The sequence below is a fragment of the Arvicola amphibius genome, chromosome 4, assembly GCF_903992535.2.
Source record: "Arvicola amphibius chromosome 4, mArvAmp1.2, whole genome shotgun sequence".
NCBI lineage: Eukaryota > Metazoa > Chordata > Mammalia > Rodentia > Cricetidae > Arvicola > Arvicola amphibius.
In genome coordinates, this window is record NC_052050.1 from 60,497,235 (window position 1) to 60,524,397 (window position 27,163).

General features: G+C 48.8%; 1 protein-coding gene and 1 pseudogene across 1 annotated transcript in view; both read right to left on the reverse strand.

Annotated features, from left to right (window-relative positions):
• Positions 1 to 1,930: 1,930 nt before the first annotated feature.
• Drc3 (dynein regulatory complex subunit 3) overlaps positions 1,931 to 27,163 on the reverse strand; it is a 36,782-nt gene continuing 11,549 nt past the window's right edge. Inside the window, exons 5-13 of the mRNA XM_038326034.1 lie at positions 22,793 to 22,943; positions 18,056 to 18,171; positions 17,347 to 17,459; positions 15,335 to 15,509; positions 13,818 to 13,949; positions 11,125 to 11,195; positions 9,118 to 9,241; positions 2,422 to 2,553; positions 1,931 to 2,113 (exon numbers count right to left, since the gene is read on the reverse strand). Of these exons, the coding sequence (XP_038181962.1) occupies positions 2,000 to 2,113; positions 2,422 to 2,553; positions 9,118 to 9,241; positions 11,125 to 11,195; positions 13,818 to 13,949; positions 15,335 to 15,509; positions 17,347 to 17,459; positions 18,056 to 18,171; positions 22,793 to 22,943 (1,128 nt within the window). The 3' untranslated portion in view covers positions 1,931 to 1,999. The remainder of the gene's footprint in view (positions 2,114 to 2,421; positions 2,554 to 9,117; positions 9,242 to 11,124; positions 11,196 to 13,817; positions 13,950 to 15,334; positions 15,510 to 17,346; positions 17,460 to 18,055; positions 18,172 to 22,792; positions 22,944 to 27,163) is intronic.
• Positions 4,779 to 6,627, reverse strand: LOC119813540 (annotated as a pseudogene).

Sequence of the window (27,163 nt, forward strand, 5' to 3'; positions counted from 1 at the left end):
AACTCAGAAGGCACCTGCATGAGTAGGAAAAGGCACACCCAGAAGACATAATAAGGTTGTGAATGAAAGTTTCAGTGCCAGGGTGGGCTTCCTCCCTGAGTTGCTGGTGGGGAGGTTCCTTAGGTACACACGCAGTACACACAGTTCTGACTGCTGTTGGTTGCAGGCCGGAACCAGAACTGGCTGAGCTGGTAGGTTGGAGAGCACTGTGCAGGCTGCCAGGGGAGAGTTCTTACCAATGATCCTGCTCAGCTGTGCACCTCACGTGTTGTGCTATCAGCATGCTGTGCACAATTCAGCCATGCAATAATGGCATGATATATGAGTATGAACAAAATATATGTGTCCCAAGATCTGTGGCAAAGGAGGTCAGGTTTTAGTGGAGAAGCTATTGCTGTCTTGTTAAATGAATATGCTTTACTGTCAGATTGTGTGTGCCCCCTCCACCTGCTCTTGCTTTCTATCCATCTGGCCTCACCCCACCCCCCCTTTTTTGAGAGATGTCTCCTTTCTCTACCTTAGGCTCGTCTTAAATTCACTATGTGGCTGAATGTGTGGGATTACAGGTGTATGCCCCAGTCTGATTTTCAGATTGGATTCTAGTATCTGTGCTTCTGTGGCTGGCCTTCATTAACAGTGCTTTTCGTATTAAAGAGTGGTGATTGTTGATGAAACTACTGGGAACAAGTGAGTATTAAGGTGTAGCAGCTAGTGCGCAGCCCTGAGTGGAAGAAAATGACCGTCCATCTCTAGCAGTCATGCTCACCAGGGTACAGGGAGCACTGCAGAAGAGGCAATGGAAAGAATGCCAGAGCCAGGGAAGGGGTAGAGTTGTGAAAATCTGTCAGTTAGGTGTGGCATGGCCATTGCCGTCTGGAAATCAGAGCAGCTGTAATTACCCGCATGAGGCCATCACAAGATTGGCCCGATAATACTCGCTCATGGGAGGAGGAGAGAGCCCAAAAGGCTCGTGTCCTCCCTAGGGATATGTAGTATCTGCCATTTCTAGGGGGAGGGCAAGACTGCCTGCAAATTGCCTGTGTTCTGTAAGTCATCCCAATTAAGCCCATTGGTTATTATGAAGAACTTGGATGGAACTGTTTCTTTGGTATGTTGTTCTTACCTGAGATAAGCAGAAATGACCTCCCCATGAGTAGTCGCTACTATCCCTAAAAGCCCATGTGTCAAAGATCAGTGCCCCTGGGTCTTGTGATTAGGTGGCAAAACCTAATGGGAGGTCTTAGGTCAGTGAGGATGTGACATCAAAGGGGGTTCTTGAGACCCTGTCCTTCCTCTTCTCTCTTTGGCTATGAGGTAGGTGGTTTCATACTGTGTGCCTGCCATGATGATGCCAACTGATCATGAACTGAACTATGCAACTAAGATCTAAAATAAAGCTTCTCTCTATAAGTTGACTGTGTATGGTGTTTGTTACAGTGATGGGAAGCTAACACATACATCTTTCCTCTCATCTTCCAATGGGAGTCCTGAGCGTCCTCTCCACTTGGCCACCTCCACAGTCTTAGCAGCAGGCTCTGCTTCCTGTTGCCGTGCCTAGTGGGAGGATGATGTGCCTGCCTGGAGAACCAGGCTGAGCCCCTGACTGAAGGGAGCTGTGGCCTCTGCCTTCAGGGGCAGCCTAGGTTGTTGTAGCTCAGTGCTGCAGTAGGAGCATCAGCCTCTCACGTCTCTGGTCCTCAGCACCCGGAGTAGGGAAAGGTGCAGCCAAGTGAAGAGTGCTAGTGCATGCATGGGGTTAGGACTCTGCCAACACCACACTTCCCTCCGACTGCCGGCCACCCCCAGAGACGTCTGTGTAGGTGGCTCAGGATCTGCTCATACATGATCACTGCCGCGGTCTCCTGCTAAGAAAATACTAACACCAGACCTTTTTTTTTTTAAATTGAGAATTATTACTAAGGGTGTTGGGGTAGGTGTGAACTAAGGAATTCCCATAACTCTCAGGGGCTGGGTTCATCAGGGGATCTCTGGCTGACACCTAGTCTATAATGTCACCACATTCCAGGTTGTCCAGCTCGCTCTGCATGTGGTCGATGTACTGATTGATCTCCTTCACTCGCTTGCGGTTCCTCATGATCTCATCTTTGTGAATCTGGGGAATGGAAGGAAAGCCAGGTGTTCTATGACAGCTGACATCATTTACTGTGGCCCGAGAGAGGGAAGGAAGATGTTCGCCTCAGAGCCCCACCCACAACGTGCACTGCTGGTGTCTCTGAAGCAGGAGTTACAGACACAATGAAGTATATGGGTTCAAGAGTGTGACTGGGCCATATTGTCTTCATTGCAGAATTCTACAATCCTTAATTCTTTTCTGTACTTTGTTTCTGATGGAAAATAGCACACCCTCATAGCTAGAGAACTTGAGCCAGCCTGATGGGTGGCTTGGCATTCGTTACTCACCTTGTCTAATAGATGTGCACACCAAGAGTTGATTCCAGTCACCAGCTCGTCTTCTCGGTTGTCAATCTTCAGGAGGTGAATGTCATGCGATGCCCCGACAGCATTAACAATTGTGTCTTTGTCAACAAAGAGCTGGAAAGTGAGAAGGTCTAAATGAGATCGTGTGTGTCATTATGCCCTGAGCACAGAGTGAGGGAGCTGCATAGAAAATAGGTCTCTGGGAGTCCCCAGGCTGTGTGGCCACATCTAATGGGGAGCCCATATTGTATCAGTCACTTTGTGCCAGCTCATCCCTGGGCAACAGCCTGCTCCTCAACCTGAGCCATGACAGGTGTCATGCTGCGGTCCCCATCAAGAGCATGTTTTCTCCAGGGAGCTGGCAGGTGGCTAGCCAAGGCAGCCTCGCTAGGCATATCGGTTCTCACAAAGCCGCTTTCTAGGTAGTCCTACACCTCCGATAGTCAGGTCTGGCTGGGTCTCCAGGCTGTTCCAACCATGGGCCCTGTAAACTGATAGGTGTCCACCTCCTGTTTGTCTCTGCTATTTTCATTTCAACAGAATCGAGCTTTGCATTCCACTGGGGCCTGCTTTGTCTTGGATTGTTCCTGACATTGTTTGGTCCTTACAGAAAGCTGGTACAACTATTTACCATCTAGTGAGGCTGGCTGGCTCAGATGAAGACTCGGGCTGAGATGGGGAATGCATCCCAGTCATTCCCAGGGACAGGGGAAGCTTGGTGAAGCTCTGAGGAAGCACTGCCCCACTCTGAGCCCAAGGTACCAGTAAACACAAGAATAGCAAAGGTTCTGGGTATCCTCTGTTAAGAAACTGCAGATAGCACATACACAGGGGAACACGGCTTATCTGAGGTGCGTGGGGCTTCAGGTTTTGCAGGGTTTGGCTTTGGAATATCTGCATAGTCTTTATAACACCCCTGCAACCAGAAAATCTGAAATCGCAGATGCACCAACATCTGCTTGGATTTTTGGGTCAGAGATACACAACAGTACTTTGCTTCATTTGCTAGAGTATCAGCCTAATATGCTCAAAAATATGTATGTCTGATCTTGAAATTTTAATGTTTCTGCAAAAGGAAGTATTCTTTGATTAAATACTTGGGGGGATCCAACACCTCTTAGCTCCCAAAGGAAGATTCAGGACTTTCAAAGTGTCCTGAATGCTATACAAAGTTGTGTGGAAAACAACCTACTTGGTTTTCTCCCTCCTGCCTTCTCTCTCAGCTTACTGTGCACACACTCCATTTCAGAACAGTGTCTGTGGGGACGCTGGCTCACCACAGAATCCCATGTGAGGGAAGCCAGCTTAGCTGATGTGGAACAATGGATCAGCAGCACAGTAACACCACAGGAATAACGGGAAGTCATTCAGTTCCTTCCCTACTCAGGCAGCAGGCTAGGCTCTGAGCAGATCAAAAGATGAACACCTACCTGTGCACGCTGAGGACTCAGGAGTAAGGAACCTAGTAATAGCCTTCTTTTGTTTTTGTACCTTTATTTTAAAAGTATAGTTGAACAAGAACAAAGATATTATGAATTTTCCCATAAATTTTGCTCCCTCCCCCCCACCAAGACAGCTTTTCTCTGTAACTTTGGAGCCTGTCCTGGAACTTACTCTGTAGACCAGGCAGGCCTCAAACTATCTGCCTGTCTCTTCCTCCCGAGTGAAACTTTGCTTTATTATTACAGTGTTACATTGTACATAACATTCCATTATACATAAATTAAGACTTTATATAACTGAACATTATTTAAGCTTCAGATAGCTCATGAAAGAAAAACTCTCGTCAAGATTATCACTTTACAAGGTTCTGACCTTAAACCCTGGCTAGAAAGTTTCACTGAAACCATTCTTTGTTAAAAGAAGAACGCCATGTGTGAGGGATGAGAACACATCCAGGTAGACTAATGAATAAAACACTGTTACTAAATGGACCACAATCAAGGTCAAGTCATTTAAACAAGCAGATTCATTCTGTTCATATTGTGTCAACCACAGCTGGGCCCTCAATGAAATGAAAGTTTCCTACAACTTTAGGTTTCACTTGCAAACAATTCAAAACACATTTTGTAAAGATGATTTGCTTGTTCCAGGTTATAGGTTACACCTGAGGTCATAGCCCATCAGGGAGAAGCAAGCACAGACACTGCACATTTGTGCACACCTACACATGCTCCAGCTTGCCTTCAAAGACTTGAGTGTCAACCGGCACTAAGTAGAGCAGCACTTACGTCCCAACTAGTGCCCAGGTTGCAATAGGAATTAAAGAACAAGGAAGATAAAACACCCAGTTTCAGGTTCTGAAATGTCTCTCAGACACTTCATATCCAGCTTGGAGGTCAGTTCACTGGGTTCTCCATGCAGCAGACCCCATCTTTAATTGCTGACTGTCTTGCCACAGCCCTAGGGAGTCTTGAAATAAGAGTCTTGGCTTTCCTGTCCTGGGCTGACATATATCCTTCATGGTGTGGCTCCACAGAAATTCCACTAGGAGTGTGTGCAGGACTGGAGAACTGTCACTTCATGGTGCACTCACACCCAACCTTCACTTTTGAGGGACAATGAACTGACAAACTTGTTTTGCATAGTGTCCAATGCAGTTCAGGAAAGCATCTTCAGCTTGTAAAGCTGTGAACATTCTCCAGCCAATGCGGTGCATACAAGATGCTCGCCACTCCTGAGGTACTCACAGTTGTGGAGTAGGGGTCACGAGATCTAGTATTTTCAGTTCAGCAGCCACATCCAGAAAGAGCAACCAGCCCATCTCTCCCTGGATGTTTCAAGGCCAAGCCTCCTTTGGAGACAAAAGCAGCAACATTCCCTTCGTGAGCCACAAGCACAGCACCTACTGTGTCCCAAATGCCCAAATCATTTTCCTTCCTTCCTTCCTTCCTTCCTTCCTTCCTTCCTTCCTTCCTCCCTCCCTCCCTCCCTCCCTCCCTTTCTTCCTTCTCTTTTCTTTTTTTTTCCTCCTTTGAGATGGTTTCTCTGTGTAGCCCTGACTGTCCTGGAACTCAATCTGTAGACTAGGCTGGCTTAGAACTCACAGTGCCTCTGTCTTCTGAGTGCTGGATTAAGGCATCTCCATCACTGCCCAGCTACCTCTTGGTCCTGTAAGTGCAGCTAAATTGAATCTGTGGTCACAGTGTTAGGATGGCAAGAGGATATCCCATGATCCACTGCCCATCCATAGGCTCCTTCTCTAACTAAAAAGCAGGGAGGAATTCTGCCTGCAGAGAACTTACCCTTCTGCTCTTCACACAAGAGTCTGTTTGCAACTGAGTCCGAATTCCTGAATCCATTCAGTGCTCGAACTGCTCCAAAATATCAGGATTTTTCACCCATTATGCAAGCGCCACACTAACTTCTTCACAGAATTTAAGATTAGACCCCTGTCCCTGCATTTCTACCAGAGCACTGTCACTGTACCTGTGGCTTTGCAATGGCCTCTGATGAGTTCACTTGCATTCATGTTTATATTCTTTGACTTCAGATTGAGAACAAGGACCTGGACCTGCATGCGCCAGCACAAAGTCCCTTCCTCCGCGAAGCTTTGCTTCTAACTCCTTGACGCCTGAGATGAGCTGGAAGGGGTCCCGCAGAACCCATTCCCCTTTCTGTGGTCATTCTCCAATATTATCTAAGAAGTATCCTTCCATCCAAAAGAAACTGCGGAAGCACGCGCTGCCCTGGACTCCAGAAAGAGGCATGGCTGCAGCATCAACTCTAGTCTTCCTTCAAGCAGCTTTTGGGAACGTGCAGCTCCTTCCATGGAGCAGAACTGAGCACCGACCCAGCTCCTGCATGGACGTCCAGAGTTCCTAAGAGTGCAGGTGACATCCCTCCTTTCTGTTGGCGCTGAGGTTCTCTCTCCAGCTCAGATGGAGTCTTGAATTTTCTGCCCAGGTTGGAGGACACAATTGCGGGAAAGCTGGGTCAGGATGGTGGCATGGCCAACAGCATTTGGCTTCAGAGGGGTGCTTTGGAAACACCCTAAGCCGTGTGGCTTTGGAATCATGATCTGTGCAATGACCTCAGGGTAGCAGAAGCCAGATTGCTTTCATCCTCAGCCCTCTTCCTCTTCTGGACCATTCTTGCTGTAGGCCCAGTAAACATTTTGTCGCGTCAAGGTGCCTGGGTCCGAATCACAGCTCCACTGCTGTAATCTCTGGGCTTCACTTTCCCCATCCGCATGGAAACACAGCGGTGCCTACTTTCCAAGTCTACCTGGAGACTGAAGGGGCTGTTTTGTGCCCAGCTCTTGTGAGGCTGGCTCTCAGAGACTGCAGTAGGTGCCAGCTATTGGTGTGCTCAGACTTTCTCATGGCCAATGTTTTTCTCCGCAGAAAGCAGGCCATTTTATTGCTTCTGCAAAAGGCAGCTGGGTTTCTGGGGATTTCTTGTCTCTGACTGTAAATAAGAAGAAGGAGCTTTCACTGGCTCTCCCCCAGGTTTTTTGTTTTGTTTTGTTTTTGGAGTCACGGTTTCTCTGTGTGGCCCTGGCAGTCCTGGAACTCAGAGATCCACCTGCCTCTACCTCCTGAGTACTGAAATTAAAGGTGTGCGCCACCACTGCCCAGCTTACCATGAAGCTTTGAAGGCAGTAATCTATTCTAGTCTTGCTAGTGAGTCTAAGGATCCCTTTAGCAGAGAGACAGAGCCCCTTAGCTTTCTACCCCCAAAATGCCTGTCAGCTGTGGGTGCAGCGACAACTACGGTTGCAGGCTCAGCGCTGTCTGTCAGACTAGAGTCAAAATCAGACCCTTGCCCTCACTGCTTGTGCCATTCTCACCAGGCACCTAGGAGCCTGCCTTGCTCAGCGTTCTCGTTCACAACCCCGAGTGATAACGCTGCTTCCTTTGGTGAGGAATGAGGTCACGTGAGGTCAACAGGTTGGGTGGTGGTAATCCTCTAATGAAGAAACTTGGTTGCCAGACACTACCGTGCTAGACAGGGCCACCTGGATGAGAGGGCACGCTGACCTGCCTCTCTGCCTCTGGAGCCCATGTTTTCCTGTGTGCTAGAGTCACTAGGGAGTGATGGTGGTCACTGCTGTCACAGGCCCAGGAACTCGACCCGCCCCGTGAGTACTCTCAGAGGAGACGTGCTTCTCGGTTAGGGTAGAGTAGCGTTTTCCTGTCTGGTCAACAATGGGCTCTGTAAGTGGCTTGTGGAGAGGAGGTTAGTGTGACTGTGGCCCTGCACCCTGCTATCCTAGCCTCAGAACAGAGGCTACGGGGCCAAGGCTGCTGGCCTTCTGTCTGCACAGCTCAGCCCAGCTCCTGATAAGGCAGATTTAGTAAATACATGTTTTCATCCACTCAGCTCCAGAGTCATTCCCGCTGCCATGCTGGATGCTCCTGCCGGCACAGGCAGTCCATGGTGAGGAGACGACATCTCTGGTCTCCTTCACAAGCTTAGATGAAGTGTGAAGAGTTGTAGGAGCAAATCGACATGAACCTAAGTTTAAAACTGTGACCGGACGGATGGGGTGTGGAGGAGGGCCGGCAGTGTAAGAGGTACCCGGGGAGAGCCTCTCAGGAGAGCTAGGACTTGAGCTGAGATCTAAATGCCAAGGGCAAGAAAGGCACATAGAGACTGAAGTGAGCATGTCTGCCAGACAGAATGTGTACTGGCCGGGTTTATGTCAACCTGATACAAGCTAGAGTTATCAGAGAGGAGGTAGCCTCACTTGAGAAAAGGCCTCCATAAGATTTAGCTGTAAGGCATTTTCTTAATTAGTGATCAATGGGGAAGGGCCCAGCCCACTGTGGGTGGTGCCACCTCTGGACTCAGGTGGTCCTGGCTTCTATAAAGAAGGAGGCTGAGCAAGCTATGAGGAGTAAGCCAGTCAGCGGCACTCCTCCATGGCCTCTGCATCAATTACTCCTCCAGGCTCCTGCCCTGCTGGAGTCCCTGCCCTGACTTCACTGAGTACAAGGTTATAACCCGCGGGCTGTACGATGAAATAAAGCCTTCCCTCCCCAAGTTGCCTTGGTCATGGAGTTTCATCACAGCAGTAGAAGCCCTAATAAGACAGGATGTCAGCTGAAAGGGGCAACCCTGACAGACGGGAGTACCCTGGAGGCTGGTCACTAAGCATCAGAACCTGGGGTGGGGCTCCAAGGGAAGCAGGCCTAGCCTGGAGTATCTGAGACCTATGGGAATGAACTCTAAGACATGGCAAGCTGGGAGGGGTGAGGACTGTGTAGTCTGGGTTTCCAGTGGCTCTACCTGCCTGCAGATGGAGAACAGTTTATAAGGGGCAGGCAGGGTAACTGGAACATGGCCTGGCAATAGCATAGTGCTCAAGAGCAGCTGAGGAACTCAGCAGGGCCTGGACAAAAGCAGGCCCCTGAGGGGCAGTATTGGACCTGTGCCTATTCATCCTTGCCTGGAGCCCTTTCCTAAGCCATCTACGTGCTGCTGCTGGAGCTCAGGCTGGACTCAGAGGTGTAGACTCAATGATGGATCCCCAGTATTCCTCATGCTGGACCAGACATGAGGCTTGGGGCTGTACTAGTGTTGCACTTCTAACCCTAACCCAGCAAAGCAGGCTACTGTCTCCTTCAGGTGAAGACACAGAGGCTCCAGGAGCTGGTCACGCTTAGGCGAGCCACAAGTTGGCTGCACCTCCGCTATTTACTTTCTGGCCCCAGTCCTTCCTCCCTTACTCACCGCCCGCACATCATCTGGCAAGTCCTCATCCATCTCGCCCTTGAGGATCTTCTCCAGGGTGTTGATGGCGATCTCCAGGAGCTTCTCGTGGTGATGGTTCTCCAAGTCCCGGCACTGAGCCATCCTGCAGTCGTGAGTTAAAGCCAGGGGCAGAGCAGGCCAGATGTCTCCCACCGGTGGCTGAGCCTCTGCTAAACAAGGCCATGCCATCTCCACTAGAGAGACCAGTTTCTAAGGTGTGGTTTTCCACCTTCCTAATGCTGCCGCGAGCCTTTACTACAGTTCCTCATGCTGTGGTGACCCCACCCATAAGATTATTTTGTTGCTATAACGTAACTGTAGTTTGCTACTGTTGTGAGCCATATATATGCAGGATAGCTGATAAGTTACCGCTGCTCTAATTTAAGGGTTCAAGATCTGCTTTGAGCTACTAAGAGGCATCATAGCCTTCGAGCTGTCACCCACACGCATCAAAGCCCAGGGCCATCCTCAGGTCGCCATGTTATTCCTGTCCTTACACTGGGTCATTACTGTCCCTTGGTGGCAGCTCACCTCAGTCCTCACTCTCATCAACTTCTCCACCCCCATGGCTTCCCAACACTGCAGCAGGCCTCACTGCTCTCCCATGTCCTCTTACCCCTTCTCCAACACCAACTGGAATAGGAGGAAGGGGTTTAAGTAGCCAGTTCCTAGCTTAGAGTTCCCTGGAGCGTCCATTCTCTGACATGGCCAGAAGTCCTCATCTGGAAACTTGTTTTCTCAGATTCCTCCTCAGGGTCATGGAACATGCTGCTTCTGCTGCCTGGAATCTATCTCCTTTCACCTGGTTCCTGTGGCCACCTGCAGGTCTTTGTGTGTGTGTGTGTGTGTGTGTGTGTGTGTGTGTGTTTATGGAGACTGATGACCCTGTACTCTGCATAACACTTGGTACCTCGATGACTGCATGCTGGACTCTGAGCCCAAGGATGACAGAACCTGAGTTCATTCTGGGGTGAACTTAGCACTTTGTCCCTATTAAGGGCTGATAATGTTTCATATGTTGGTTTCTAACCTTAATAAGTAGCCTGTCAAACTCCCCTATAATTTGTCCTGTCTTCAGAGTGGGTAGTGCCTTATCCCAGAGTGGTTTTCTGCAAAAAAAAGTCAGTCAGGAATTCTGGGGTGTCTGTGTGCCCATGAGCATCACCCACTTGGGAACATATGCAAGACTATTGTGCAGAAGCCCCTCTGGCATCCAGAACGGCACTCTAGCAAGGCCACCACTGCTGAGTGCTGGGAGGCACTTCAGGTGCTATGGAATATGTCTGTGGTCACCAAATCTGCATCCTATGCTAGGAAGGACCTCTTTCCTGGTGAAAATTGGTACAATTTACATTCTTCTACTTTCAAAAATGTTCAAAAATGGAGAGCCGAGAACTAGGGCCCTGTAGGGGTATAAACACCTTTTTGGGATGAGGACTTAGGTCTTTCTGCAAATCTATGGGGTTAAGTATTTTGGGTAAGAACTGAAGTATGATCTAAAGCATTCACTTTACTCTATAGCCACCATTTATTAACACACTGTTAATCTCTACTTTCCTTCGCTTCTTTTCAGTGCTGGGCATTGAACCCAGGGCCTCACTCCTGTTAAGCAAGTTCTCCACCGAGCTGTTCCTTGATCTCCTCTTACTTTCTGGGTTTTTTTTTTTTTTTTTTTTTTTTTTTTTTTTGGTTTTTCGAGACAGGGTTTCTCTGTAGCTTTGGAGCCTGTCCTGGAACTAGCTCTTGTAGACCAGGCTGGTCTCGAACTCACAGAGATCTGCCTGCCTCTGCCTCCCGAGTGCTGGGATTAAAGGCGTGCGCCACCACCACCCGGCTCCTCTTACTTTCTGAAGAGGCTTCATCCACCTTTGCTTTTTGTTAAGAACCTAAGCCCATCTGCCCTAGCTGCTCTAGAGGTCAAGACAACCCCAGAAGCCCATGGTGCCTTCCCATGGGGTGTGGTAGGGCTCATCACAGAAAGGATATAGACTTTGGACATTTTCAATAAACAGTCCCACCAAGTCAGTGATGTTTCTTTCAAATATGTTTATAGTCTCCTAGAAATGATACAGAAGATAGTCAACATGTGTATCGACATCCTTTACACCACCTCAAATCACAGACCCTTCACGGCAAAGCCCACCCCCCTTGACTTCCTAGGGCAGCCAATGGCTAAGGATTGACCCCTCCTTCCCAGAGCTCTGCTGCTCTGCAGTGTCAGCTCACTACCCTCTTGAATGCTCGTGCTGTCGATGTTTTAAAAGGTTTACTTATTGTATGTACATGAGTGCTCTGTCTGCATGCATGTCTGTGCACAGTGTACACGCCTGGTGCCTGCAGAAGTCAGGAGTGGGCATTGTGTCCCCTAGACCTGGAGTTACAAACAGTTGAGAGCTGTCATGTGGGGTCTGTTATCCTAATCCAGGTCCTCTGCATGAGCAACAAGTGCTTTTAACCAGTAGCTCTCATCAGCTACTGCCTCTGGGATTTACATTTTTTAAAGATTTATTTAATGTACACTGGTGTTATGCCTGTATATATTCTGTGTGAGGGTGTCGGACCCCCTGGAACTGGAATTAGAGACAGTTGTGAGCTGATATGTAGGTGCTGGGAATTGAACCTGGGTCCTCTGGAGGAGCAACCAGTGCTCTTAATCACTGAGTCATCTCTCCAGCCCCAGGATTTAATTTTTTTATATTACGTGTGTATGTGTATGTGTGTGTGTGTGTGTGTGTGTGTGTGAACACGTGGAGATCAGAGGACATTTTTTGGAATCAGTTCTTTCCTTCCACCATGTGGGTCTCAGGGCTCAAACTGAGGTCACCAGGATTGGCGGTAAGCACCTTTACCCACTAAGCAAGATAATCCTGCAGCTCTGACACTAGGCCTTTTTCCTATGTAGCTGCCTCTGCCAGGAGCACATATACTGATTCCCCCCTCCCTAAATGGACTCCTTCCTTTCAGGCCTCTCAGCAGGATCTGTCCATCATCTTCACAAAAGCAGCAGAGGGTGATCTCAAGAGCCAGCTCTACTCCAGGGACATCATTTAATCTCTCTGGGCCTCTTCATACATGAGACAGGGTTTCTGTGTAGTATCATGGCAGTTAGTGGTTAGTGTAGTTAAATTAGCTACATCACCCAATGATTTACCAACTATCTGGCAAAGCCAGGATGCCAGGACCCTGGATAGATGCTGATGTTACCCTAGGCTGTTACCTGTTATCTGATGGTTAGCTGCTGTTCCCAGTACTTAGCAGAGCACTTGTGGCCTAAGCAGATCTCAATGTTGTTGAGAAAGTGATAGACGAATGTGACTATGAAACCGGCTCCCCTGGAAGACCCTTCCCATTGCCTCCCACAGACCTCTAGCACAGCAAGGGCATTCACAGGAGCCCAAGGCCAGTCTGCAGGCTGTGAAAATGAGCCCATTATCACATGCGTGTGAGCACCATTTTGGTGAATAAAAGGTCATTAGAAAGCACAAACAATTGCCTTCCGGCCTTAGGTGGCTGGTGACATGGGCAGGATGAGAACATGGACCTGGGGGATGTTTGCATCCTGAAAACAGTCTCCCTGCTTGAGAGGACTGGGAGCCAGCAGCAGCCCTCCCCTGTGGCGCTGCCCAGGCAGTGCTTGAGCAGAGCAATTCCCGGAGGGAAATGAGCGGCTGCTGTGCTGGGCGACAGCGAATCCATCCTGTGTAGGAAGTGTCACTTGATGTGTGAGGAATTGATTAGGCACTGTCTCTTGGCCCAGCCATGGCAACATCTGATGAGGTCCAATTCATCACACCACTTCCAACTCCCAGCCCGGCTGCCTGCAAACACGCAAGTCACCCTGGCTGCAAATGCATCTAAGACAGCCGTGCTTTTCATTTCCCATCACCAGTGCCAAGTGACAGGCTTCTTGTGTTGCCAACCCCCAAGACAGCAAGCGCAGCCTGCAACACTGATGAGCCTTTGTTTGGTTCCCGAGTGGAGGTCCACCTTGTTTCATACGCCCCCGAACTTCCCCTTGGGCCAAATAAGCAATCTGCACACTATTGGGACTCTGGGCTCTTCTAGGATGGGGGAGAGGAGATTTTCAGAGAAACAAGTTCACCTCTCATTCTCCAAAAGAATCATTTTCTAGGCAGCAAAGATAGCAGTGTGTGCCTTCCTTTTCTTTTCTTTATTTGGCGATTACTGAGGATGGAACCTAGGGCCTTGTCTGTGCCAAGCAAGCAAGCAAGCAAGCAAGCAAGCAAGCAAGCAAGCAAGCAAGCAAGCAAGCAAGCACTGAGCTACACTTTTAGCCTCTGCCTGTAATGTATTTTAATAGTTCTGGAAGAAAGTGGTGTGTGCGTGCACGTGTGTGCATGCGCATGCATATGCGACATGCACGTGCTCATTTTTATATGCGATGATGTGCTCGTGTGTGGGGAGTGTGAATGTTGGGTGGTGGCAAAGGACAACCTCAGGCACCATTTGCCTGTTTTCCTCTCACTGACCCGAACTCATGTTTGCTAAACTATTGGCCAGGAAGCCCTAGAGACCCACCTGTCTCTACCTGCCCAGTCTTCTCCTGTGTGTCCACTGGGTTACACTGGACATACAGGGGAAGAGCCTGTGGAGGGCATGCTTGTAAGGCTCTGCAGCTGCATGCTGAGGCTCCTGCATCTACGCCAGTCTGGTTCTACCTCCAGTTGCTCCACCAGCTGCATCTCCAGCGTCATGAGTATGTTGAACAGCTCGTTGATGTCATCGCTGCACTCTATCAGCTTCTTCTCTATGTTGGGCAGTTCACTCTCTTCTCGGATGGCATTCACATTCTACAAACAAAACCCCTGAGTTTTAGGATTCAGTAGGTAAACACTTTACTTAGTAGTAAGTGACAGTGTGATTTTATAGGTAAAAACTTGGAGTCTGGGGGTTGAAGTGCCCAAGTTCAATAATTAGCTCACAATCTGCTAGCTCTGTGACCTTGGGGAAGCTACCTGCTGCTCTGACTTATTGCATGTGAAGGCACCTGAAAATGCAGTGCCAAAAGAGCATTATTCAGACCTACCCCATCTCCTCAAAGGTAGAAGATGAAATTCTTTGCCTATGCCAGGAGAAGGGGAAGACATTCTTATCATCAGAGATGGGAGCCAGGGCTGAAAAATATCTGCGCAAATAATGCTTTTAAAACTAACTCATGCTGGGCATGGTGGCATATGCCTTTAATTCCAGCACTTGGGAGTCAGAGGCAGGTGGATCTCTGTGAGTTCAAGGCCAGTCTAGTCTACAAAGTGTGTGTGTGTGTGTGTGTGTATGTGTGTGTGTTATATCATATGCTGGGGGTGTATTGTGCTCAGTAGACTGCCTGACTACACAAACAAACACTCTACACAACAAAAGCACCAATGACAAATGTCAAGCTACACAGCAAACCAAGAAAAATACTCTCAAGGTCCTTCAAGGCTTCAGGGCTACTAGCTCAATCTATAAAGAGCCATAATAAAGTAATACCTTACCATAGAGGGGAGGAAAGAGAAAAGGGCAGAATGGCTGTAAACAAGACAAGAAAAATCAAGATGAGCTAAAGTGAGAGGCTTGTGAGGAGCAGGCAGGCTGTGGATGAATGGACTTAGTGGGTGCAGAGGGGCATACTCTGTTAAAATCCCAAGGCACCCTGACTTAATCCCTGCCTGTGCTGCTGGCAGAGGGGCCCCAGGTCTTTCTCTGGAAGTGAGCCTTTCCAGAGCTCCAGGACAGCCCTGACCACTCAGTCACTCAGGTGAGGAAGGGCCCAGTGCCTTACAAGGTGGGAACTGACAAGTACAGGGACCATGTGTATCAGAACCCTAGCATGCCAGACCTAGGCAGAGTGAGGCTTGGAAAATAAATGCCTACTGAACGAATGAACGAATGAACGAATGAACAGAAGAGAGCATGGGTGTTACCGCCGTCATCAGCAGACGAGTGGTACAGATAATCCCATGGCTAACACTAATGATGATGATTTCGGGGTGACCCTGAATCCTTGGGGTATCTGATGTGAGGGAGGACCCCTGTGCTGGTTCAGTGGAGCTGTGTGTGGTGCCCTTTGATGACATTGTGATCCCTGGCACGTGGACAGAGACTAGGGGCCTCAGGGAGCGCTGGAGGGCACGGACATTGCAGCTCCTCCACATGAGGTGAGTCCTGGCACCTGGCACAGGAGAAGGGGACTTACCAGCAGATGCCTTTCCTCAAACTTGGCAACCTTGAGCTTGCCCTGGTCCTGGTTCTCCTTGATGGCCTCCTGTATGCACTCGTTGAAAGTATCTAACTCTGCCTTTCTCTTCTCTTGCTGCTTCAGGCCATACTCGAAAATGTTCAGGCAGATGATGACAAATTTGTCCTTGTAGGTAAGTGGCTGTTAAGGAAGCTTGGGACTCAAGAACAGGCTACTAGGGTTGTGACAAAAATGTTGACAGTTCCTTGCAGAGCATGAAACGCTGAATACTATGGAGGCCACAGGTGGTCCTCCTGACAGAAGGGGAAACAGAGGAGCCAGCGATCTGGGGCTTGCAATCTGGAGCAGAATGTGATGGTTGTGGCATCTCTACCTGCACCTAAGGAACTCAGGAACAGGGCCAAAGGATTTAGAAGAGACTTCCAGAGGACTGGGGTCCAGTGAGAGCTAGAAGCCTGGCCAGGAGATGAGCTGGAGCCCTTTTCTTCTTTTTCTTTTTTAAAAATCTCTGGTTAAATTAAAATCTTTTTTTTTTTTTTTTTTTTTTTTAAAGAAATCTTCTGAGAAGGGCCTGTTCTGTGGCTCTTCTGAGCTGAGAGAGGAACCAAGTGGTCCAGGTGTAAGCCATAGCTCTAATGGTGCTTCTGGGACCCACCCTAGCAAGTTACCTCTCTGGGCCTCAGTGTCCTTCCCTTACCGAAGCTAAGGGTATGGAGGAAGCCACCACAAAGAGTCCTTTGGAGGCTGGGCATGGTAGCACACACCTTTAATCCCAGGATTTGGTAGGGGGTGGGGTGGGGGCAGAGGCAGGGAATCTCTGTGAGTGAGTTCTAAGACAGCTAGGGCTACAATAGTGAGACCTTGTCACAAAACAAAACAAACAAACCAAAAAAGTCCTTGGCAGAGTCCTGGGGCTCAGGCAGGCAACCCCATAGGGTCTTTGGGATGCTGTGTTCAGGAGATGGGATGCCTTTCCACAAATCTCACAGCTTCATGGTGTTTAAGCATAAGTCCCTGAGGAAGAGGGGTGGCCAACATGGTTGAAGCACCATCTTCCCCAATTTACTCTCTTCACAGAGTTTGGGTTCTGGGTAGACCCACCGAGAAAGGTGTCAGATTCAATGCAGCCACCGATGTCTAGACTCTGCCTTTAGGATCTCACCAAAGCTGGCCAGAGGAGCTGGGAGGGCCATGGATGGAGGGTCTCACATAGAAGTCATCACAGGGTCAGCCAGCCTTGTACTCGCCCACACTCAAGCCAGGGAAAGGACAACTGCAGGCACCATGATATGTGACAGTGCGGTCGCTTCTCATTCCTGGGGAATCCTGACCGCTCCCAAATCTCAATTCTAGTTTCACATCTTATTCCCAAATGACACTTCCTTTATTAGAGATCCATCCCTGTAAGTTTTCTGGAGGCTGACATCAGTGTTGGTGGCCCACAGACCTATCTGGGACCAGCTGTCTCAACTCAGAACCCTCTGCTTCAGAAAGCCCCTTGTCCTAGAGGTGCCCTCCATCTCCCTCTTACCACTGAAGCCCATGGTTTGGCTCTCAGGACCACTGCCACTATATATGACAAGTGGCATCCTCGGGCTCTGACCAGCTAGGGACAAATGCAAGCTCTTAGGCCACACAGATGAGTGATCCTGTACAAACTGCTTACCCTGGAGATGTGCTTAGGGGGGTGTGGCTCAAGAGCAGTAACGTAGCCAGTGGAGACTCCCCTGGCGTAGAACACTCCCTACTCCTACCTCAGAAAACCCAGCTTCCCAGGCATGGCAGACCCAGCCAGCAGCTATCACACAATGTGCCTGCAGAAATCTGGACAGCGCTGCCCCACAAAACTCACCTGGTGTAGCTGGAATAGCCTTTTGCATACATGTAGCCAGCAGAGATTTAACAACCAGGGTCTCACATGAACTTGCAAATGAACTTGCCCAAGGCAAACTGGCGGAACTTGGACCAGGCCTGCACCCGAAGAGGCAGCAGTGACCCCAAAAGGATATGTCTCAAGGAGCTCACCAACACCAGGCAGGTAGGACAGCTTGTTGCCCTCCACATCCTCGGAATACATGCTGTCAAACAGGAAGGAGCCATCCAAGTGCTCGATGAACGCCATCTGTGAATTCAAATACCCAGACATGGTGACCCAGAGCCAGGCTCCTGGGAGGGTGGAGGCAGCCAAGGATTCCTGTGGGGGACATGGCACCTGAGCTGCAGCCCTCCCTCCCAGGAAGCCAAGTGTGTGGCGGTGTTCCAGGCACAGGGAGGATGTGCACAGAGGTGCAGCAGATAGAGCCGCAGGCTGGTTCCAAGAAGTGGCCTACCGCTCTACTGAGGTTCATAGCGGGCTGGGGCTGGTCGTCGGGGAGCCAGCAAGGCACAGCCACAAAGTCAGAGCCCCAGCGCTGAAAACCAAACTGTGACTACGTGGGATGGGAAACAGCTTGATGGCCTTCAGTAAAGGAGTCACTGGAACCAAGTGTTTTTAGGACAGTCTCTATGGGCTTGGGGTGGGGGATGGGGACTGGGCTGAGCTGCCTCTGGACATGGTAATAGGGGCCCTGCAAGGCAGGGAGTATGTGTCGGGTCCTGTGGCTGCAGTATGCCTTACAAGTTTTGGGGTTCTGAGGGTCCCTGTGGATCTTTGCTTAATGTGACCAGCACTCTCATGGTACTTCTGTGTCCAGGGCAGGTCAGCTGTCTGTGTGGTACCTTGTGCTCCGCCAGCTTTTCCTGCTGGGCCTTCTCAGCCTCCAGCCGGGCCTGCATCTGTGCCTCCCGGTGCTTCAGCTCATCAATGCTATATTGATGCTTTATCTTCGCCATCTCTTTCTGACCCAGGAACAGAAAAGGCACTGTTACCAAAGGATATCTGGTCCCTCCGGCCACACATCCTTAGGCCTCATGAGCATGGCCAGTGTGTTGGAGGGTATCTTTCATAAAAGCTGGGAAAGGCACGGGGCCTTGGAGATGAGAATGCCTAATTCTTTCCAGGCAACCTAAGATTAGGGGAAATCACAGAACTGGGGGTGCTCCAAGAGCCTGCCCTGAAGCAGCCTGCCGTGCCCCTGGCCCCTTCCTGAGTTCTATGGTACCAGCATGAGATTAGGCATCGGGGTTAGAGGGGAGTTCCATTGCCTGCTTGATAGGGTTCTGCTCTTATGAACTTTTACTCATTATTTATTTGAATCATGGCAGGCCACGCAGGCCACGTGTGCTACTGCCCTTGCTGGGAACTTCTAAGTATCCAGGAGACAATGCCTGCACACAGGCCCTGTTAAGGCAGATGTAGGGCTGCCCTGCGATCTTTTTCCAGTGCTAGGAGTATAATGCCAGACCTCACATATGCTAGGGTGAGTGCTAGATTTTGGAATTACACCCCTAGCCTCTGTCCTGTGCTTTTGAAAGGGCATCATACACCCAAGCTTTTGAGACCATGATGTGTTTCAAATTAGCACCTAAATCTCGGTTTCTTAAGCTAAGGGTTGCTATTCCGATATTAGATAGAGTAACTGAATGTGGAGGTCACACAAAACATACACACACACACACACACACACACACACACGATTGGCAACAATCAAAGTTTTATGAACTTAAAATGACCAAAATTTAATTTAAAATCAAGCGTATAATGGGCCCCAGATGCTTCTGGCCTTGTTAAACCATGCTGCATTAGATGACCTCACTATAGTCTCACTTCAGAGTAGAAAACATGGACACCCTGTGCACACATGGCTGTCACTTGCCATGCTACCTGACCCCCAACCTGACCCCGGACTTGAGACAGTGTTTTCTCTACAAGGCCTGCTGTTACAGAAACATAACTGTTTAACCGTAGAATATAATGACTTTTAATATTTTCCTACCATCATTCTTTGGGCTGTAGGTACCATCATCATCATCATTATTATTTTCAATTGTATTATGTGAGACCGTTTGGTTTTTAAAATCCTATTTGAGTTGCTGACAAGTTTCATTAAATGAATTTTGACTTGTGATTAGGACAGAGTTCCCAAAACTTTCTTTTAAGATTTTATTATTATTGTGTATGTATGGTGTGGATGTGTGTGTAGGAGCATGAGCTAAGGGGCAAATGTAGGTCAGGGGACAATCTTGTGGAGTTACTTCTTTTTCCAGACTTTCGTAGGTTCTGGGGCTTGAGCTCAAGTTTCTAGGCTTACAGTGCAAGCACCTTTAACCCACTGAACCATCTGCTGGCCCCTCAACAATTTCTGAAATGGCCATAAATGTAATTCTGCTATTTTGTTCTATGTATTTATCCAAAGCAGTTCTTATCATTGAGAATTAGAAAATCAAAATATTAATCAACTCTTAAAACCATTAAAGAGTCTCTGCATCTTGCAGTTTATATAGCTAGTCAAGATTTAAAGTTTGTTTAAGACAGGGTCTCTCTGTGTAGCTTTGGCTGGCTAGACAGGACCAGGCTGACCTCAAACTCACAGAAATCCACTTGCTTCTGCCTCCTGAGTGCTGGGATTAAAGGCATGCGCCACCACACCTGACCTTAATTTTTTTTTAGATTTCATTTATTGTGTGTATGAATATTTTGCCTGCATGCACGGATGTGCACCATATGAGGTAAAAAAAAGGATGTCTGATCCCCTGGAACTGGAAGGGATTCAGTTATAGATGGCTATGCGCCTCCATCTGTATGCTGGAACTGAACCTAGGTCCTCTGCAAGAGCAGCAAGTGCTCTTAACTGCTGAGCCATTTCTCCAGTTGTTTAATTTAAAAATTTTGAGATTTATTCCTTTTTATTTTATGTGCACGGATGCACTGTCAACATGTATGTCTGTGAGCCATATGCATGCAGTGGTGTGAAGGTCAGAAAAGGATGTTGGAGCCCCTGAACTGGTTACAGAGGGTTGTCAGTCACTGTGTAGGGGCTGAGAAACAAACCTGGATTCTCTAGAAGAGCAGTCAGTGCTCTTAACTGCTGAGCAATCTCTCTAGATTCACCAAGATTTAATTTTTATGTAAAAATAAGCAACCACCTTCATCTCATTAGTACGCAAATGTGCTTTTGTCTAGTGTGTGTGTGTTGCAGGATGGGTGCACACATGAGCTTATGGGGGGGCAGAGTTTTTGTTACTCAGGAGCCATCCATCTTGTCTTTGAGACAGGGCCTCTCCCTGCTATGGAGCTTGTCCAGTGGGCTAGACTGGCTGAGTTCTAGCATACTCCTGTCTCTGCTTCTCCAGCACTGGGATTTTCAATTTTTTTACCTTTTTTTGGGGGGGGGGCATATTTTGAGACAAGATTTTACTGTACAGCCCTGGCTATCATGGAACTCACTCTGTAGACCAGGCGGGCCTCAAACTCATAGACATTCTCCTGCCCCTGCCTTCCAGTGCTGGGATTAAAGGCGTGTACCACTACTGCCCAGTGATTTCATTTATTTTTATTTTATGTGTATGAGTGTTTTTGCCTCAGTGATGTCAGTGCAACACTGTACCACATGCATGCAGTCACACAGAGGTCAGAAGAGGGCGTTGGATTCCCCTAGGGCTGTAGTTACAGGTGATTGTGAAGCACTAGGTGGGTCCTGGGAATTGAACCCGGGTCCTCTGGAAAAGCCGCCAGTGCTCTTAACCACTGAGTCATCTCTCTAGTCCCTCACACTTGGTTTTTAATATGGTTTTTGGAAATCAAACGTGTGGCAAGCACTTTGCTAACCAAGCTATCACCTTTAATAGGTGGTAACATTCTATATGTACCAAAGAATTGTTTCAAAATAAACTTGCTTATGATTTATTATCAATAAATGTTTGATTTGCATATGTATTTACCTACATATGTTAAGTTTTTTTCAGGCAAAAAGGGTCTACAAGAAGAAAACTTTAGGAACCTCACTCTGAGATGAGACCAAGGCTTAAAGGGGGTGCTTGCTTGCTTGGTTTTCAGTTTTTTGAGACAGTTAGAATAGCTGAAGATGAGCCCAAACTATTGATCCTCCTGCCTCAATTTCCCAACTCCTGCGGTTAGAGGAGTGTGCCATCTTGTCCATTGAATTTAAGAATCTCAGAATTGGCTGGGCAGTAGTGGTGCACACCTTTAATCCCAGCACTCGGGAGGCAAAGGCAGGCAGATCTCTGTGAGTTTGAGGCCAGCCTGCTACATAGAGCAAGTTCCAGGACAGCCAGAGTTACACAGAGAAACCCTGTTTTGAAACACCCCCCCCCCACACACACACACTTTCAGAATTGGAGCTGGAGAGATGGCTTAGTGGTTAAGAGCACTGGCTTCAAAGGATCCATGTTCAATTCCCAGCACCCACACGACAGCTCATGCCTGTCTGTAACTCTCCAGCACCAAGGCTTCTGACACCCTCACACAGACATACATGCAGGTAATACACCAATGCACATAAAATAAAAAATAACTTTAAAAAAATCTCTGAAATAAAAATCTCAGAGCCAGCCATTGTATCCTTGTTATCTTAGCACTTGGGAAACTGAGGCAGAAGGATCAGGAGTTCAAGGTTATTCTTGGCTATATAGTGAATTCAAGGTCAGCCTGGACTGCAGGAGACTGTGATCTCAAAAATACAAATAAAACCAAAGAACAAGATACTCAGGTTCACACTGTCACAGAGAAGTCTGTGGGGGTGGGAAGAAGCGCTCTAACTCCTCTTATTTCTGTGAACAGAACAAGACTTGACTTTGGTGCCAGCTTGTTCCTCAGAGTTTGGCTCTCTGTGTAGGCTGTAGAGGATCAGGGTAGACACTGGGGCTAGCCCTCTCCTCTGTTCAGATAGCCTTTCCTGGGTACCCCCTGAATTCAGCATGGCAAATACAGGTTCTTCTTTCTCAGAAGAGGTGCACAACTTCCTATGGGAAGAACCCGGCAGGTCAGCAGCCTTTGGGTTTCCAGGCACCTGATACAGAAAGACTTTGTATTCTTTCTACTAAAGGCCTCACACACTGAACCATATGCACAGAGGGAGCAGCAGGAGAAACACTCATTTATGGCAAGAGAGAGGGCACAGAGGCAGGCAGTAGAGAGAGGGAAATCTCTCTCTCTCTCTCTCTCTCTCTCTCTCTCTCTCTCTCTCTCTCACACACACACACACACACACAAACACACACACACACAATAGCTGGGCTAGAATGGGGCTGAAAGACCAGCTTCTTGGAGCCAACTCCTCGACTGACCCTAACTGACTTGGAGACTGTGGGTGAATTGTTTCACCTTCCTTTACTGTCCTTAAAGTCTTCACCTGGAAAACAGACCACAGCTGCCCGGTAGCCCTGGGGTGAAATGTAAAAGGGGCCTGGGCCTGCAGGAAGCCACTGCTGGAATAGATGCGCACAGGTGGGGAGAGGACTCAGCCAGGAATCATCTTCTCTTAACCATGGATGGGGAGATGTCCTCACTGTCTCTCTAAAGACTGTATAGCAGAACCAGGAAAAGAGCCTGGACACTTGCCACCTGCTCATCAATGTGCCGGAAGTCCAGGTACACCAGGTCAGGAAGATAGGCATAGATGAACATCTTGTACTCCTCTAACTCGGCAATGGGGTTCCCAGCGAGGCTGAGTGTTCGCAGGCATGGGAACCGGCGCAGGTAGATGACCTGAGGAGTGGGGAACAGAGGTCTGCCACGGAACTGGAGTAACACAAGACAGTTCCTCCCCGCTACACCCTTCCTGAGTCTACAGCCTGCCCAGGACGCCTTCCACACAGATGGGTGACGGCTTGTGGCTACTGAGTCAGACTTCAGTCCTGAGACCAGCCACAAGTTTTCAGAATGGAACAAGGACAGCTCAAATCCTAGCTGAGTGACTTTTGGCAAATGATCCGTCTAGTGTGTGAGCCTTGAGTCCCTCCTCTATACAATGGGCAGAATGATGGAGTGTGTCATCAGAAGGCAAATGACAGGAACTATGAGAAGCAGTCAACAAGGTGCACAACAGTCACTGAATGAGTGATCACTTACCAAAGGGTGATGTTTTGGACAGTAAAACCACATGGAGGTCCTAAGTCTCCTACGCTAAGTGGAGCTGGATTTCTGGCTCACCTTTCATTCACTGGACAACAGCTAGAAGAGCATTCCCCTGGGTGCTGCTTATCCTTCCTCTGCTTTGGTTTTAGTAAAATGGGGAGATCGACCATTTGGCTTGTGCTTGCATGACAGCAACATTGAAACACTGTGCACCAGGCGGTAAGGTTTCTCACGGCCTCTGCATCAGCTCCTGCCTCCAGACTCCTGCCTTGAGTTCCTGCCCCGTCTTCCTTCGATGACAGACTGCGATGTGGATGTGTGAACAAATAAACCCTCTTCTTCCCAAGTTGCTTTTGGTCATGGTGTTTTGTCACAGCAATAGAAACCTTCAGACCCAGCCATGGAAAAGCAGGGGGAGCACCTTCAGAGAAGCCAAAGGCCCTGAGGCAGCAGAGAGTTTGGCATAGCCACCAACAAGACTTAGCTGAGGTGGCTGCAGAGTAGTGGGGAGGGGACAGGTAGGACGTAAGATACGTGGGGAGACAATAGCAGAGGCTGCTTCCTGGAAGACCACGTAGGCTTTCGGCAAGAATTTAGATGGGTTCTAAGAACTACGGAAGCTACTGGAGTCTTGTTTATGGAGGAAGGCAGTATCTGGTTTAATTGGTTTAATTGATAAAAGAGTTTTCAAGTCAGAGCCCTTTTACATCTTTTAGCCAAAGAGAGAAAAAGCTGCTGACAAATGTGTAGTAGTAGGTAAGGGTGAGCAGGCAGCCCCTTCTGGCAGGGGGGGTGGGGGCTGTAAACAGTTCTGGTTGGCATGAGCAGGCAGCCCCTTCTGGGGTAGGTGGCTGTAAACAGTTCTGGTTCACTAGAGAAGTTTGGCAAAGAGGCACGATGCCCTCTGATCTAGCAGCCCGACTCCAGGAGTTTACCTTACAGACGGACTGGATTGGTGCAGATGTAGAGGACCCTGTTCTGCTACATCACAGACACACACTACGTCCTGCATGCAATGGCACCAGTTGGAAACAACCTTGACTGCCACCCTAGAGAACCAGGGCCACAGGATGAGTGACGCAGTGGAGGGGTGGATCCGCCTGCTATGTTGGCAACCATGCTGTGTTGACTGCAGGAGGAGCGGTCAGTTGAAGGAGGTGCCTGGAGGACAGCTGGACAAACGTGACAGCCACACATATGCTTGAACATACAGGATGCCCGGAGGCTCACTCATGGAACTCAGAAGCAGCTCAGGAGTGGGGAAGAGGAAGTAGAACTGAGGCTTCTGGTGCTCTGAGTTAGGATTACTTATCTGCGTTTTTAACGCAATCAGCAGGTACTAAAAATAAGCTCAACAAATAAATAAATCACAAAACAGTGTGTAGTTAGCTGTCAGATGAATAGGAAAGACCTAAGACAAAGAAGCCAGTTGCCCGGGTCAAGCCACAGAAAGGAATATTGCCTGGTTAGGTGAAGGAGGTACCAGGTCTCTAAGGCCTTTAGGCCATAGAACACCTGGCCTAGATAGCTTAGGTATCTTGCGTGTTCTTTTCCAGGGTGAACTGTTTTTCTCTTCCTTTAGAGGTAAGCTATAAGTACATTTAGAATATTGACAAAAAGCTTGGTACCCAGTACACCACTGGAGAGAGCAATGAGGTTTCACCCTGCCCAGCTGCTGCAGGGAAGCATGGAACACTAAAGCCTCTGGCTGAGAGTGGGGCATTCTGGGTTTTTGTTTGCTTGTTTTTGTTTATTCGAGACAGGGTTTCTCTGTAGCTTTGGAGCCTATGCTGGAACTAGCTCTTTTAGACCAGGCTGGCCCCGAACTCACAGAGATCCGCCTGCCTCTGCCTCCCAAGTGCTGGGATTAAAGGCGTGCACCACCACCGCCCAGCAAGTGGGGCATTCCGATGCAGCCTCCATAACCTCTCCATCTTCTTTTGTCTAGGTCTGGGGAAGACCTCAGCTCCATTAAAGTTTCCAGTGCTTTAAAGATGATGATTCACACTGAGATCCCAGGTGCAAGATACACTAAGGCAGAGATTGAAGCTAAATGTTCAACACCAAGGTTTGAGGCTGGAAGTCTTGGATCAGTGGTATCGCATGGGCCTTGCATGCACAAGTCCCTGGATTAAATCCCTAGCAGTACTAAAACACAAATAAATTTTTAAAAAGAAAGAAGAAAGAAAGGAAGGAGGGAAGGAAGGAAGGAAGGAAGGAAGGAAGGAAGGAAGGAAGAAAGAAAGAAAGAAAGAAAACAAAAGGGCTTTTTGGGATTAATCCAGAACCTGGAAATTCCTGCGTGCTTATCATTTTTGTATGTACTATGTGCTGGGTCCTGCATTAGGAATATAGTACCGCAACATGACTCAGTCTTCACAACAACCCTGTGGTCTACTATTAATCACATTTATAGATGTGTGAATGGACACAGAGAATTCTAAGTCACTAGTTCAATGTCAGACAGCTGGTAAGTGGCAGCTAACACTGGCTGACTCCACTAGCCACACCTTCCAGGCCTTCCTTGGTCACCCTGCTGGGCAGGGCTAGGGCTCCCCATCTCACAGAGAAGGGAGGGGACTGGATAACTGGGGCTCGAGTTTGGGAAGGGCTCTGGTGAGTTTGATTGCGCTGACCTGTTGTACCCAGCAAACCTCTGAAACTAAACATCCTCAGGGGTTTGGCCCTTACCAGGCAGACTTCAATACTAATGACAAATCAATGCTTGATTTACTCCGCTGTTCACTTGAGCCACCCAGCTGGCTATGCTCACACATGACATGGTCTGAGGGTAGGGTACAGAGCCTGCAATAGCCTAGAGACCCAAGAAACACTGACAGTGGAGAAGAGACTTCTCCCTCTCTCTGCCCTGCCATATACAAACAAGGACTCCATAAGGACAAACAGCCAGAAAAAAAAAAATGGCAAGGATGGCCGAGCCCAAGTCCTGTTGATAAGCCCTTCCTCCGCTCTGCCTCTAACCATGCACCAAGTGCCCTGTTTGTGGCAGATATTTTGCTTACTTCTGACTCCAGCTGGGACAGACTTCTCCCGGCAGCACTCCCCTTTGCTGGCTCCTGTGTCAGCAAGGTCTCCATGGCCTCAGAGGCCCACCTCCATGGACTGACCCTAGCTGCTTGGGGACAGAATTGAAGACCAGTCCTCAGACAGGCTCCAGCAATTAAGGAGTCCTGCTGGGAAGGCATTCTAGACATTCCTGAAGCCCACTAGAATCAAGTCCCTATCACTGGTAGCAGTAATCTCTGCAACAGTCAATGCTAACTGTCCCTTTCCCCACCAGTCCACGCTAGCTTCCAGAAGTCTCCTCCCAGGCAAACCACCTGCACTCAAGTCCCTGCCTGAGTTTTGCTTCCAGCCAGCTGGAGCCCAGCTCTTCTTTCAGGCGCTACCCTTTTAGGTGGTACTATGCTCGATTAACCATTCACATGACCCCCTCAAGTCTACCCTGGCAGTGGTGGATGTCCTTCTGCCCTGGACATGCCTCATGCTGATACTCCTCTCCATGCTGCTGTCTGCAACAAGACCTCAGCTCCCAGGCTGCCTGCACACCCTTGACTCCCATGCAGGCTCTCCCAGGTGCCTCGCTAGCTGCGGCTCACTCACCTTTTCCTTCGTTGGCTAGATGGCTAGATGGAAGGCTTTCTCTCTCTCTAGAGGGGAGGAGAGAGAGAGAGGAAGATCTAGAGCCTTCTCCTCTCCTCTCCCACTCGCTACCCCACCCCTCTCTCTCTCCCTCTCTCTCTCTCTCTCTCTCTCTCTCTCTCTCTCTCTCTCTCTCTCTCTCTCTCTCTCTCTCCAGGGTCTCACTATCTAATCCTGGCTGTCCTGGA